At 43.8% G+C, this 15,778-nt stretch overlaps 1 protein-coding gene across 1 annotated transcript in view; it reads left to right on the plus strand.

Annotated features, from left to right (window-relative positions):
- The window catches only part of AR (androgen receptor), a 123,576-nt gene that overhangs the window by 72,040 nt on the left and 35,758 nt on the right, over positions 1–15,778 (plus strand). Inside the window, exon 3 of the mRNA XM_054039635.1 lies at positions 10,199–10,315. Coding sequence (XP_053895610.1) covers positions 10,199–10,315 — 117 coding nt within the window. The remainder of the gene's footprint in view (positions 1–10,198; positions 10,316–15,778) is intronic.

Here is a 15,778-nt window from a genome sequence, read left to right on the forward strand (position 1 = left end):
GTTGCTGCCAAAATAGATAATAATTTGAAATAAAAAACATTCAGGACCTGTCCCTGTGGTTTAAAATTCCACTCCCCTGTGTTGGGTGATCAGATGGTTGACTGAAGAACCTGCAAAAGATCCCTTCACAGAATATCAAAACAAATTCATCTGCCCACTCTTCCAGTTGGTTTCTCTTGTTCAGTTTTCCACAGTTGGACTTCTTTAGCAGACTCAGGGTTGAAATGACAGGGTGGCTTAATTGTGAGTGAAGATGCGTTGACAGAGTCCTGGAGATCCCAGGATTGGAATATTTGAGGGTGTTGGTGGTCAAGAATGAAGTGCCGTGGCAGAGCTGTACAGGGAGCTCAGGACTGAAATAACAGTGGTTGCTACAGGTGGGGTCAATTGAGCTGCGTAGGAGAAGTTTGCACACTGGCTTGTCTGCATTAGTCTGTATCATTCAGTATTGCTGTCCCCTTTTTGCTGCAGTCCTTACTCAGGCAGGGCACCCACTGACTGCTATGTAGATACGGTAGGATCAGACATTACGTCATCTGAAGTTTGAAGCAGTCATTTTGATTTGAAGAAACCTAGCGAACTAAAACGTTAGATGGTTTTTTACTATAAAAATGTAAAATGATTAAAGTGTTCCTGTTCACTGAACTTGAGCTTCTTTAAAAAACAGCCTATTAAACTTAAACGATTCCATAGTTATTTGTGTTTATAGCTTGTCATGCAGGTTTTCTTGGCTTGCTCTGCCCCTCTAATAATTCTTTGTCCTCCCACACAGTGCTCTTCACTTGCATGTAGCACGATTAGAACTCCAGTTCTGGAGCTACTTTATCATTTGCATGGCAGACGGTGACACTGGGTAACATTTCATAGAATCATAGGACTGGAAGGGACCTCGAGAGGTCATCTAGTCCAGTCCCCTGCACTCATGGCAGGACTAAGTATTATCTAGACCATCCCTGACAAGTGTTTGTCTAACCTGCTCTTAAAAATCTCCAATGATGGAGATTCCACAACCTCCCTAGGCAATTTATTACAGTGCTTAACCACCCATCTGCATTTGAGGTGGAACATTCTTGGGTTCCCTGATAGTTCCCCTTTTGTTTTCCCAACATCCAAGCTCTCACGTTGAGCTAAGCTCTCCTTCTAGCTCCAGCAGGCTGTTGCAATATTTGTCTCAACCAAGCAGAACCATAGTGGCCAGCGCTAACTCGGGGGTTGTGTGCCCCCATGCTGGGGACAGGGTTGATTGAAAGATGTTCCTTCATTTCCATCAGTTGCATTAAAATTGTGCCTCATGCACACATGGCAGTTACCAAAGTCACTCTGCAAGAATAATCAACTACCAATGACAGATTACTGGATCCTGAAAGCTAATTTGTTGTGTCTTGCTGATGACTTTCCAATGGGAGTAATAGGTTAGGAACACAGAAGCATAGGAATTGCCAGACTGGATCAGACCAGTTGTCTCATCTAGTGCAATATCTTGTCTCTAACAATGGTCAATACCGGACTTTTCAGAGGAAAGTGTGAGAAACCCTGTAGCAGGCAGTTATATGATAACTGATCCCCAGGGAAAGTTTCCTCCTGGTAATTAGAGATTGGTATATGCCCTGAAGGATGAGGATTTATATTCCTTCCAAAATTGATTGAATGTTTTTTAGCATTTTACTATCATAAACACTATTCCAGATGTACTTACGGATTGCTTTGCTTCTGGAGGAAGCTGCTGCATCAGGCACAGCAATAAATGGTGATTGACAGGCTTTTAGTTGAATAATTTCTGCTGCTTGCATGGCTAGCCAGTTGACATTAATCTTTGTTCTCAGATGAGACTGAAGAATTGTTGTCCCTCTTTGCCCTTCACTTTGTAATCTCAGCTAATGAGCCAAGAGGAATCCAGTGATAGTGACAATTATATTATCATTCTCTCTGTGTCATGCTAAAGAGATACGGAGGAAACCTACTAGAAAGAGATGGTGTCTCACTAGCACCTAGGGGGGAGGCCCTGAGTTGTCATCCCCCGTGCTGACAGCAGAGAGGGCCAGAGTGAGATTCTGCATTGCACAAGAGGATGTCTGTTAGGAAAAGAGGGGTTGGAATCGTCTAGCATTCTTATTGCTCAATTTACCTGAGCAGTCGTAAGTGCCTTATAAGATTTGTCCTCTTCTGATCATTTCTTACCTATACGTAATACCAAACTGTGTGGATCAGTTTCTTTTCCAAAGTCTACATTTAAGAGCACTATCTGTTGGCATTGTATCATTGCAGAAGGGACTGGAATCACAAGACAGTACAGGCTTTTATGTCAGGGGGCTAAATGGAAAAATAGTCTTTCGAGTGCATTACTGCATCGGAAGTGCAGGGATATGTGGTACCACAGAGGAGTGTTACTCTAATAAATTATGAAATAGCATTTAGCAGAGGATACGGAAACCCTCAATTCTCCGACAAGAGGAAAGGTGAAGTCACTGAGCTGTGACTCAGGAGACCTGGGTTAAAATCCTAGACTTTCTGTGTAACCTTGGGCAAGTCATTTAATCCCTCTGTACCTCAGTTCTCTACTGTAAAACTGTGATGATAATACTTCTTCCTCCTCTCCACCCCCCACCCCCGTTTTGTCTCTTTTGGTTGTTTAGAGTTCTTCAGGGAAGGGACTGTCTCTTACTATGTGCACAGACAGCACTTAGCACTGTGGGACCTGATTTGGGTTGGAACCTCAAGGCATTACTTTGATACAAACAATAAACAATAGTTAACAGCTACTTATCACATGTATAATAGCAACAATAATTAACTCTTTGACGTCCTCTAGTGCTTTCAAGCCAAAGATCTCAGAACACTTTACAAACATTCATTTAATGTCAGTAACTCCCCTAAATTGGGAAAAATCATTGTCTACGTTTTACAGAGGGAGAGACTGAGACACAGAGAGAAGGAGAGACTTGCCCATGACCATATACGGGATTATTGCCAGAAATTGGAAGTTAATATTGTGGTCTTATTACTTATGTTACCTATAAAATCCAATCTCAGGAAAGGGGTAAAGTATAGACTATAGATGGTGTGTGTATACTCTGTTGAAACCTCACTTGGGCACCAGATGCCTTTGTCAGGGTTCCTTCCCCACTCTGAACTCTAGGGTACAGAAGTGGGGACCCGCATAAAAGCCCCCTAAGCTTATTTCTACCATCTTAGGTTAAAACCTGGCATGCTGCCACCACCAAGTGATTTAACAAGAAACAGGGAAAGGACCACTTGGAGTTCCTCTTCCCCCAAAATATCCCCCCAAGCCCTTACACTCCCTTTCCTGGGGAGGCTTGGGAATAATATCCTAACGAATTGGTTACAAAGTGATCAAAGACCCAAACCCCTGAGTCTTTGGACAATGGAAAAATCAGTCAGGTTCTTAAAAGAAGGATTTTATTAAAAAGAAAAGGTAAAAATCATCTCTGTAAAATCAGGATGGACAATAACTTTACAGGGTAATCAGATTCAAAGAGCCAGAGGAACCCCCTCTAGCCTTGGTTTCAAAGTTACAGCAAAACAGGGATACCTCCCTCTAGCAAAGGGAACATTCACAAGTTGAGAAAAACAAAGATAAACTAATACGCCTTGCCTGGCTATTACTTACAAGTTTGAAATATGAGAGACTTGTTCAGAAAGATTTGGAGAGCATGGATTGATGTCCGGTCCCTCTGAGTCCCAACAGCGAACACGCACCAAAACAAAGAGCACAAACAAAAGCTTCCCCCCCCCGCCCCGATTTGAAAGTATCTTGTTCCCTTGTTGACCCTTTGGGTCAGGTGTCAACCATGTTACCTGAGCTTCTTAACCCTTTACAGGTAAAAGGATTTTATAGTATTGTATACAGGAGGGTTGATACCCTTCCCTTTATAGTTATGACAGCCTTAATGTTAGCATACATGCTGTCTGGTGGAGTGTCTTCCTGTTTAATATCAAATTTCTTTTAGAATCCCTTATTCTAGGACCTGTGCGAGAGTGTAACATGTTAAATGGCTATTACTGTGGGAATAACAAAAAATGGTGGGTGCTCCCTCTGCAGACATAGTTATTAAATGAAAAACCGTGTTGCTAGGTCTTTAGTAACACCTTGGTGAAGCCATTGCACCACTAAGAAGGTAAACAATTAGTTCCATAAATTCCATGACTTAGAAATAGGAGATAAATTGTCATTTGCTAAATGGAAAAACGACAAAGCCATTCCAGAATGAAACCCTAGCTTCAAGTTCTTGAGAAGTTTTACAAACAATGGAAAATAGGAAAAAAGAACAATAAAAACTAAGCTATTTACAGTTTCTTTTGTGGTTTATTTTTTGTTATTTTTTAGTTGGCTGCAAATTTGTCTGTTTTTCTGAAACAGGGAAGGGAATGAATCCCCTGAAATGAGTTAGAAATAATGCAGAAAAAGGCACATAAATCTGCGAGATCCTTTTTGTATTAAAACCGCTCTTCATTATTTCCTGTGCTTTTTCATTCAAGGATATACTACCGTCCCCACATATAAGATCAGAATATCCAGAGATTCATGTCTAAGTCATCAGTTATTGTACTTCTGTTCTCATCACTACTTGCGGGGGTGAGAAAACACAAGTGCTGTTAGGACATTAGTAGTACACACACAGGAGAGTCCCCAGGTTGGCATCCATCTCTATAAGATCCACAAGTAAATACATAATATCTCAGTTACGGCCACAGAGGACTGGACTGTAGTCAGTTCAGCCAGGTTTGCTTTTAACTAGGCTGAGACGATGACATGAAACATGGTCTCTCTCCCACTGTCTGAGCTCACAGTATGAGCAATAATCTTAGCTCCTGGCACTCCCAGGTGTGAGAATTCTAGGCTGCCCTAGTAATTTAAAAAAAAAGGTCAGAAGGCCAAAATGACACAGGCAGCTTATTCTCCCAGTGAAAAAGTAAAAGACAGGCATGTGAACAATTATCCCGATTATTTGTTTAGTGGTAAAGAAACCACAGCTCCATTATGACACACATATAACAAAAAGACAGCCACGGGGAGTTTTACAATCCAAGTAAAAAAGGGAGAGCCTTCCCTGAACTGAACCCAGCTGTCACAGTGAAAGCACTAGCTCCTGACCACTAGATCAACAATTGACTTGAGATTCAGAGCCCATGGGTCCACTTAAACCCAGTGGCAGGAAGGCATACTCTAGTAGAGGTGCATTTTAAAACGTGCACATTTGTATATAATTATATAGCTAGATGAGAGACTGAGCACTCCCAACTCTAGGTGGCAGAAGATTATTCAGTCTCCGAGACCCTTTCATGTTTTGGCCTTTCTACGGTATGCACCAACAAAGAGTGACCATTAGTGACAGCTGGTGATGTTAATATATTTTGAAGTGAACCTTTTCCCCTAAGGGACTGGGTTGATACCACTGATTCATTTCAAGTATACCGCTGAAACATCATCAGACTGCAGGTGGCCTGGGGGTAGAAAGCTCTGTATTCCGCTTCCAGTCCCTTGAGCCCTCCTACCGTCCCCAGTGGTATTACCTCACACATACACGCACAGTCCCACCGATGCTATGTGAGGAAAGCAAGAGCACTTGTAACAGAAAAAACTGCTATTCGTGTGTTTGGATTAAAGGAGTTAGTGCTGTGGTGGTGTCTGGTTAGCCTCAGAAAGTCCTGATAATGATATATTTGACCCTGGAATGTCCTTGTATGTCTTGAGCAGTTATCTTGTTGCATTTCTTTGCTAATGTCCCTCTTGGGAGCGGCACTTGGCTTTTCTAAGCTGAGCTGTTATTTTAGCAAAGACACTGTAGTTTAGACTAGGGAAATGAGATAGGGAAGGAGCAGGAGCCAAACCGTGAAGAGGTGGAGCCAGATAGTGCTTTAGTTGGAGCTGCCCTCAGGCGACTCCTGCAAGGGGCATCCCGGTTTGTGAGCCGCCTTTGGCAAACGCAAGTAAGAAGTTCTGAGTTGGCCCTGAATATCTGTCATGTGGTTCCTGCCGCTCCCAGTTCCACCTTTCTTTCTGCCTACGGTAATATTGGTGAGTTCCAGGAGGGTCCTGTGTGCCCCACTTCACCATGGGAAAGGAATTGTACAATTGAAAATGAATGTGGCAGGGAAGAGAGTAAGATGTCCACATGGGCTGTTCTGTTACTCCCCACATCAATGCCTTGGGAAGCAAAGCTTCCATTCTTGTTTGATTCACACTTACAAGCAGGTCCAGCAGAGAAAGCATGGACTCAGTGCCTGGTGCCTTATCTCTTACACATACATATAATGCTAACTAACCCATTTTCTACTGAGGCTGTATATTATCCAGCTTTAGATAATTGCTAGTAAGGGGTTGGTATTGGAGTTCTGTGGGATTTTGCATGGTCTCTGCTTCTGTGGGTTTTTTTTAGATGTTCTTAAAGCTGATTGATGGGCAAAAGAGAGAGAAGTGGGGAGAATGAGAGGGGGAGCTGATGAAAGTTTGGTGTTAAAAGGATTGAGTGAAATATCACATGCTGTAGTAATGCACTCCAGCCTCATTATGTTTCCATTCTTGGCACCCAAGCACATGGGGTGTTATAACCAGGTGCTAATAAGGGCAGCTACAAGGAGCATAACTGTATGGTAGTTTTCAGCCCTGTGCTATAGCCTCATGCCAGACATCATGAGAGAGATGATTATTATTATAACAGAAAGCCTCATCATGACTCTTACATGGTACCTTGATTACAGGTTGTTGGTGTGATTTTGCTGATGGAGGTCAACAATGTCAGACAAAGAGCACAGTTTTATAATGTTAGGAGGAGGCTCAGGAGGTGGGAAGAAGACTGAGAATTCGTAGTGTGAGCTCAGCAGTTACCTAGGACACAGCAGGCAAGTAATTGACTGCAAGGTGCGCTTGGAATTTGGAGGTTGCTGATGAAACCAGAGGTGTCGCAACCTGCTGTGTGACACCCCCACACCCATGCACTAACAAATTAGCCAGGCCATTTTGGGGCTTTTTTGTGAAGGAATACCAATATACTGAATGGGTTCTTTTTTCATTCAGTGCAACGAAAGCAGGGCCGTCCTTACCCATACTCAAAGTACGCCAAATTTCCTGGAGCCTTGTGCAGCTGTGTGCTGCTCCAGCCCCTGCTCCATCTCTTCCCTAGGGCCCCCGCCCCTGCTCCACCCTGACCCGGCTCTTCCCGCCCCAGCCCCGCCCCCACTCCACTGAGGACTCCAGAAGGTAAGCAGAGCGACCCAGCCCCAGCCTGCTCCGCTCTCCTGGCTCCCAGCTGCTCCCAGCTGTGCTGCCGGTGAGTGCTGGGGGGCGGTTCCCCTCTCCCCCCGAGCCAGGGGAGCGGAGCAGGCTGGGGCTGGGTCATTCCACTTCCCGCAGGAAGTGGCCAGCCCCTGTCCCCCCCTGGGGCCAGCCCCGTCCCCCAAGTAGGCCTGGGGCGGGGCCCCACACAGCCCCCCCACGGGGGGGCTGCATAGGGCACCAAAATAGCTAAGGACGGCCCTGAATGAATATGAATCCTTTGATAAAGCTGTTAGGTTAGACTTACACTTAGATGGATCAAAAGGTTGGCTCCTTGAGCAGTATTGAAAGCCAAAGTTTGTGGGATTTCAGGGAAAACCACTATAGGTAGAATTTGGACAGGTACAATTTTCCATGACTCCACAACATCAGATTACATCGGGTGTATGGCTTCTTCCTTTGTTGAAGCTAATCTGGGTTTGGGTGCTCAGAGTCCGAAGTGCATTGGGTAAATCTTGATCTACTAAATGTGTCCAGACTTGACAAGAAAGCAAAATATGAAGCAATAGATAATACGTTGCAACTGAGGGAAAGTTAATTCTCGGTGTGTCTTGAGATTGAGACATCAAGGATGATAAGGTAGAAGCAGGTTAAATATTACCATTTACAACTACTTTCCTTCCCTCTGAATTCGAAGAATAGTGCTTTTAAGATGCTAGCTATAAATGACAATAAATAATGGCCTCTCAGCTCTCTGCAGGTGTTCATAAACTCACTGCTTCACAGGAAATCCCACATTAAGCAAGGCCAGTTAGAAGATGGGTTCAGTTAAAAATACTGCATTGTGCTGCAAATGCTGCACAAACAACATATTCAGCCCCTAGGGATGTGGGAGAACTTTGCATCACTGAGCAGTTACTTTCCTGACATGTTGCCCACAGAATCCAGCCCTCAATCTCAAGATTAGTAGCTATAGCTCATTGTCTGAAGGGCAGGTTAAAGTAAGTGGGTGGAATAAATCATTTCTAATATAAAATGTACTGAAAGCAGAAGGATAAATATGTAGGGACAGGCAGTGCCTTATTCCACAATCCATAGAATAGAGACATGCATTTATATCAAAGGAATTATATTGACTTTAAGGGATATGACTTGAATATCATAATGCTCCAATGAGAACGCAGAATGTTGGAGCTGTGGGAATGAAAAGGTATATGACACTATATGGTATAGATACCACAAAGTACCAGAGGAGTGAGAGCAAGCTGTTTGAGTGTGGGGCAATTTGCTTGCACTGAGTCTCTCTTGCTTGTTGGTAGTTCTTTGCTATCTCTAAGAAGTATCTTTGTAGTCCTACAGTGTGTTTCCTATCGCCTGTTTCACATACCTTTCTAAATAGGCCATTTTACTAAGAGTGAAGAATAGACTTGAGAGACAAATTCTGCAGCCCTCACTCAAGCAGCATTTGGCACACAGTGATTAGAAATGGAAAGACCTATTAGATCTCATCCAGGTCATCCCCAGTTAGTGCAGGTTTGTTCTCCACAGTCTGTTTCCTAGTGTTCTGTTCAGTCTAGCTTTAAATGTGCTATTTAAATGCACAGTCTACCATGTGGGCAATGCTGATAATTCTGTCACTGAAAATCAACAGGCCCACAACCCATCTAGGCTGAGTCAGCGACATGTGTTCATATGCACCGGGCCCCATAGCAATAAAGAGTTAATGGAAATGGCAAGTGTTTGGTGTGTTGGTGGGGCTGAGGAACCACAGGAATGTGGTATAACTGTTAACTCAACCCAAAGCTGCAGGGAGGAGACCCAGCCAGATCGTTTCCCATTCCTATGACCACAATATTTCACAGAGGCTGAGGAAATAACACAGGAGATGCACTGCTGTTGCCTCATTCTATCCCTGTTCTTTGGTTATTTTTTTGTTACTTTCTTTTTTATTCTTATAAATTTGCTGATTGCTAATGACATTCTGCACAAGACAAAATACAGACTCTCTGTCATCCAAAGAGCTTACAATCTAAAAGACAGCATTGAAAGTGGGCCTTTAGACAAATACCTGATGTCATGTATCTTCAGGTGGGACACGCAAAGAAAGGGGCCGTTTTAGTACAGCAAAATCAGTTTACATATATATATATTGCTGCTGGCCGATTCCCGTAAAAAATTCCCATATCTAGCAACAGAGATAGCTAACATAGTAAGTGAAGAATCGTGTTTAGAATTCTCAACAGCAAGTTAACAGAAAGCATCACTGCTCCACTGGGAGAAGATGGGGTCCACGCCAATCTGGTTTAGATTTTATCAGAAAGCAGCTCCATCTGTCCAGTGTCCTGATGGAGCTACAGACTGTGTTTGTCTTTCCAGCAGCTCTCCTTTATGTGGAGGAATGATCACAGTTCCCAAGGCCCTAGTGGGATGGCTAATGGGAGGTAATTGCAATGCCCTCTTGGGTTTCCATTTTCAGATTTCATTTTCCATATCAGAGATGTTTCATCAAGACAATATGGCATTTGGATCTCATAACATTACATCGTGCTGGCCCCCAAACTGTATTGCTGCTGCCACAACATCCCACGCAATCTGCTTGCCAGATGAGGGAAAGACCATTTCAAATCAGGAATGTCCTGCAGAAACTGTCAGTGCTAGGAGCCCTTTCTTGTTCAAAATGGTATCCTTTCTGTTTAATGTACATCCTTCATATGCAGTGGCTTTCAGCCTCCAAAATGAGCTGCAGTGCTCTGAAAACTAGATTCTTGTTAGAAGACTCACACAAAACTAAACTAGGAATGTGAATTTTCAAAACTCCCATTGACTTCAGTGGGAACAGCGTCAGGTCCATACAGCGATGTTATGGGAAAATGTGAGAGCTTGTCCTGATTGTACAGTACCTTCTGACTGATCTGTGGAAATGCAGGAACCACTGTCCATCTGCTTTTTCTTTAATGTTTCTAGGTAAACAGAAATACCTGTGTGCCAGCCGGAATGACTGCACCATCGATAAATTCAGAAGAAAAAACTGCCCTTCCTGTCGCCTGCGAAAGTGCTACGAAGCAGGGATGACCCTGGGAGGTAGTGTGTGCTGGGTAGCACCCTTTGATGCTTTCATATGCACCTGTATGATTTATATATGGAACGCACACCTGTGGCGCTTTTTTAGATCTCTCCCTAGATTAAACTATTGGCACCTCTGACCATAGAGACTGTACATTGCCGTGTACTAAATTCTTGCAATTAACTAATAAGCGTATTATGGACACAATGCACTCTTTTTACAGATCTCTTCTTCCAGATAACCCTGCAGGATCTCTGATGTGTGGGATACATGCCACTGACACCACCTAGACCCATCTGGCCCAGTGGGAGTAGCATGCAGCCCTAAAGTTTAAAGATAACAAGTAGTCCCATGTCATGGCAGGCAACGGGTTAAGAGGACTCACTTGTTTTATAAAGCTGGGCAGTAGGGCCTCTTCAATCCATGCTTTGCCAATCCCCACACTCTGTAATCCACACAAATAACGGTTCTCTCTCTCTCTCTCCCCACCTCTCAGCAAAGATTTAACATATCTTGTATCACTGAGCTTTCATTGTTTTCCCCAAAATTTCTGCAGCCCACACTTGTGGATTATAAAAGTTATCATAACACTTACGTATTGTCAAAGTCAATTATTGTTATTGCAGCTTGTAATTACAGACCCCTCGCTCTTGTTTTTCTATTGCATTTGTTCTCACTAATTTACCAAGTTCAGTCCTCCCCAAAAGGGCCTTCTCCATCCCTAGTGCACTGTGTTGAAGTTGTACTGTAGTTGCCTTTGAATAACAGGAAATATTTTCACAGACTTCTCTTGGAGGGACTTTTCCCCTACTGCGATTTAACCTTTCTATGCCAAAACATTTTTTATCTCCTGGTTTTTTAAAAGCTATTCATATCATGGGCATTTTATTGTTTGTCAGTGTGTGAAGTGGTTTGACATGCATGGGTTATGATCCTTTAACAGCTCTGGTCTTTTAAGTGGACTGATCCTTTAAAAAGGTGCAATAAATATGGAAGGACTCTAGGCTCCAATTTAATTCTTTCTCATTTCACAGCTCTCCCCTTTGCAGTCGTATAATTCTCCAGCTATTTTGCTGACTTCCTAATGTGCCTTCCTAAAATCCCTTTGAATCCTGAGAAGCTCTAGCTAATTAGTGACCTTTCCTCCTTCTTTAAAATAACCGTCCGGGTGAGATGACAGTTATGCATGAGCCGTAATTGTGGTGCTTGCACCTTATTATTAGTTATGTATTAGTCTGGAAAATAAAAGAACGAGTCACTAAAATATTGGCTTTTCCTTAACCCCATTGGGGCTGATTCACGTTGATGTGGGCTGTCTCCAGCTGTTGCGGAATTGTGTCATTAATGCTTTCATTTGAGGTGTCAAACGTAGTGCTTGTGAATTGTGTTTATTTTCTGGAACATGATGGATATGGATTAATCCCAGATAGAGAGCAATAAAGCTTAGTTCTTTTCATCTTCAGAGGGCTTTATAAACACGTCCATCAGGTCTACACTACAGGCCTATATTGGTATAACTACAGTCCTTTGGAGTGTGAAAAATCTACACCCCTGAGCGACATAGTTATACAGACCTAACCATACCCCCCATCACGTGTAGACAGCACTATGCTGGTGGTAGAGTTTCTCCTGTCAACACAGCTACCGCCTCTCGGGGAAGTGGATTAACTATGCCGATGAGAAAAGCTCTTCCATCAGCATAGGAGCATCTTCACTAACGCACCACAAGGGCACAGCTAGACCAGCACAGCTGTTGCACGGTACATCCTGTGCCCTGGCCGTGGCAGTAGTAGCATCCTGATTTTACAGGTAGGAAAACAGGCCTAGAGAAATGAAGGGTCTCACAATAAGGCAGAGTCAGAGCTAGTTGAGAACTCCCATGTTACTGGTTCTCTGATCTGTGCTTGACATCACCCCTTGGTCAATAAGGAGAGAGCAAGGGTTTGTTTTTCAATAAACAGCTTGAACCCTGGCTTCCCCTGTGGCTGCATCATCACATTTCACTTGAACATTTGTGGAAAGGCCTGAAGTTAATTAAAAGTCACAGGGCTGTAGAGCTCTCTGTCCACATCAGCAGTTTTCTTTGCGGGCCTTTAAGCTTTTGTGTTCACGAGGGGGGGAAAAAGGTGTGGTCTTATCTCAAGTTAGCTAACACAAGGTAAAATTCTAGTGAAAACAAGGCAGTTTGTAACTTTCAGCTGAGTTAGCAGGTCAAGGTAAGCCCTAGACTCCCCTATGGTCTCTAAGGGTACGTCTACAGGGCTGTGTGTCTCAGAGCCCAGGTCAATTGACTCAGGCACACTGGTCTCATTCTATGGGGCTAAAAAGAGCAGTGTAGACGTTCTCGCTTGGGCTGGAGCCAAGGCTCTGAGACACAGCCTGAGCAGGAACGTCTCCAGTGCTATTTTTAGCTCCGTAGTATGAGCCTGGGTCCATTGACCCAGGCTCTGAGACTCACTACCACTGGCCTTTTTTTTTTGCGGTGTAGATGTATCCTAACTTGACCTGCTCACCGTCGTGAAAGCTACAGACTGCCTTGTCTTTACTAGGAATTTACTCCATGTTAGTTAACTCGAGCTGAGAACACACCTCTTTCCTAGAAGAGAACACCTTTTTGTTTTCCCTGTGTGGGCTGGTGGAAACAGTAGATCAGAAAAAAAGGGGGTCAGAGTGGTTACAGTCCACTCTCCCTGGTGAGCACCAGCTCCAGTGTGTCATCCTGGCACTCCCGATGTTCCATTGGGTTGTTAGCACTTCAGAGTGGGCCATGCTGGATCCAAGTGTCACCTGCCATACCAGGTATGTGAATTAGCAGCAAAGCAATTACTACAAATCCGCACAAAAACTTCTAAGTGCACTGAAATGTGCAGCTCAGCGGGGCCAACAAAAATGTCCTTAGAATATCAGAGAGGAGACATTATATTAGGCAGATGTTTTTAAAATTCAAGCTGATACCCCGTAGCTAACTGGGAATAAGATTCTGGGGGCATCACAGGAAACACGAAGGCTTCTTTTGCTGCAGTTGGCTTGTTTCCAGGTCACTGTGCTCCTCCTGTAGTGTGCAAGCAGCTATCGTTTAATGAAGGAATGAATCTCAACAGACAAGCCATTTCTGGGTCAATTTAACCCCCATTGGGTGGTGTTTTAGGGCATGCGGCCAACAAATCAGCCATTTTGACCATTTGAGAAGTATCATACAAACGGGTTTATAAGTGGTGGGGGAGGGGGGAGTCAGGCTTGCCCATTCACTGGGTCAGCTGCTAAAGCTTTCTGATTGGGTGGCAGCTCTGCGCCCCCCATTGTATTTGAGTCCTAATGCCATTTTACTATGTCTTTCTGGCATTGTCTTCCTGGGATTTTAAGGTGCTTTCATTAACTGCTTGGGCAAATCCAAGAACCTTGAACCTCAGGTTTTTGCCCAAATATTCCCTGAGAACAGTTGGGAATGCCAGGAAAAGATGCACCAGAGCCCTAATAAAAGTATCTGAAAGCTCTGAAACACAGAAACACATGCAACTTGAGATAAACGTATCTCTGTGAACATGGAGGAAGAGAGAGCCTCAGCACCCTAGATATTATTGGTGCTCAGCAAATACCAGGAAGAGAGAGAGAGAAGTCCTGTTTCCTCTGCCTTTTCTGTCATATGAAAGTTCTGGAGCATGTGACAACAGATTTTTGGAGACAAAACATGCCTTATCTTCCGCTGTGACCTGCAGGATGGGCTTTTCTGTTTTATGCTCTAGTTATGAGAATAGCCTTATGTCAAGGCTCCTTCCCCACTCTGAACTTTAGGGTACAGATGTGGGGGCCTGCATGAAAACTTCTAAGCTTAACTACCAGCTTAGATCTGGTCCACTGTCACCACTCCCAATGTGCTAATTCCCTTCCCTGGGTAGCCTTGAGAGACTCTTCACCAATTCCCTGGTGAATACAGATCTTAAAACAAGGAAAAATTAACCATCCCCCCTCCTTTCTCCCACCAACTCCTGGTGGATCAAGATCCAACACCCTTGGAGCTAAAAACAAGGAAAAATCAATCAGGTTCTTAAAAAGAAGGCTTTTAATTAAAGAAAAAGGTCAACATCATCTCTATAAAATCAGGATGGAAAATAACTTTACAGGGTAATCAAACTTAAAGAGCCCAGAGGACCCCCCTCTAGCCTTAGGTTCAAAGTTACAGCCAACAGAGGTAAACACCCTAGCAAAAAGTACATTTACAAGTTGAGAAAACAAAGATAAACTAACACGCCTTGCCTGGCTGTACTTACAAGTTTGAAATATGAGAGACTTGTTCAGAAAGATTTGGAGAGCATGGATTGATGTCTGGTCCCTCTTAGTTCCAAGAGCGAACTTCCCCCAAAACAGAGAGTACAAACAAAAGCCTTCCGCCCACCAAGATTTGAAAGTATCTTGTCCCCTTATTGGTCCTTTGGGTCAGGTGTCAGCCAGGTTACCTGAGCTTCTTAACCCTTTACAGGTAAAAGGATTTTGGAGTCTCTGGCCAGGAGGGATTTTATAGTATTGTACACAGGAGAGCTGTTACCCTTCCCTTTATAGTTATGACATGCCCCCCAAATCACAGATAGTGTTGGACAGCCGGTTCCACACTGGCTGTGATTTCTTCCTGGAGCTCTAGGAGAAAACAGAGTTAATAAGACACATGCACCTTTAGACATTCTACTGATTATATAAAAACTAACAATATGTCCCACATTCCAAGAACAATTTTTAACCAGTTGATTCTGGGAAACTTTCCCGGGAGAGTGCATCAGCCACTTTGTTAGAAGCTCCTGAAATGTGTTGTATTTCAAAATCAAACTCTTGGAGAGCTAAACTCCACCGAAGAAGTTTTTCGTTATTCCCCTTGGCGGTATGAAGCCATGTTAGCGCAGCATGGTCGGTTTGTAGTTGGAAACGCCGTCCCCAAACATATGGGCGTAGCTTTTCCAGCGCGTACACAATGACGTAGCATTCCTTTTCGCTGATTGACCAATGGCTTTCCCTCTCAGACAGTTTCTTGCTGAGAAACACAACAGGATGGAATTCTTGATCCGGTCCTTCCTGCATTAAAACTGCTCCCAGACCCCGCTCGGATGCATCTGTGGTTACTAGGAACGGTTTGTCAAAGTCTGGGGCCCTTACCATAGGTCAGACATGAGTGTCACCTTAAGCTGGTTAAAGGCCTTTTGACACTCATCAGTTCACTGAACTGCATTTGGCTGTTTCTTTCTGGTTAGGTCTGTCAGTGGGGCGGCGATTTGGCTGTAGTGTGGTACTAATCACCTATAATATCCGGCCAAGCCTAAGAAGGATTGGACCTGTTTCTTTGACTTTGGAACCGGCCACTTTTGGATAGCATCCACTTTGGCCTGTAGGGGATTTATAGTTCCTTGACCCACCTGGTGCCCCAAGTAAGTCACTCTGTTTTGGCCTATTTGACACTTTTTAGCCTTAACAGTTAGTCCTGCCTGCCTGATGCG

The sequence above is a fragment of the Malaclemys terrapin genome, chromosome 9 (assembly GCF_027887155.1).
Source record: "Malaclemys terrapin pileata isolate rMalTer1 chromosome 9, rMalTer1.hap1, whole genome shotgun sequence".
NCBI classification, from domain to species: Eukaryota; Metazoa; Chordata; order Testudines; family Emydidae; genus Malaclemys; species Malaclemys terrapin.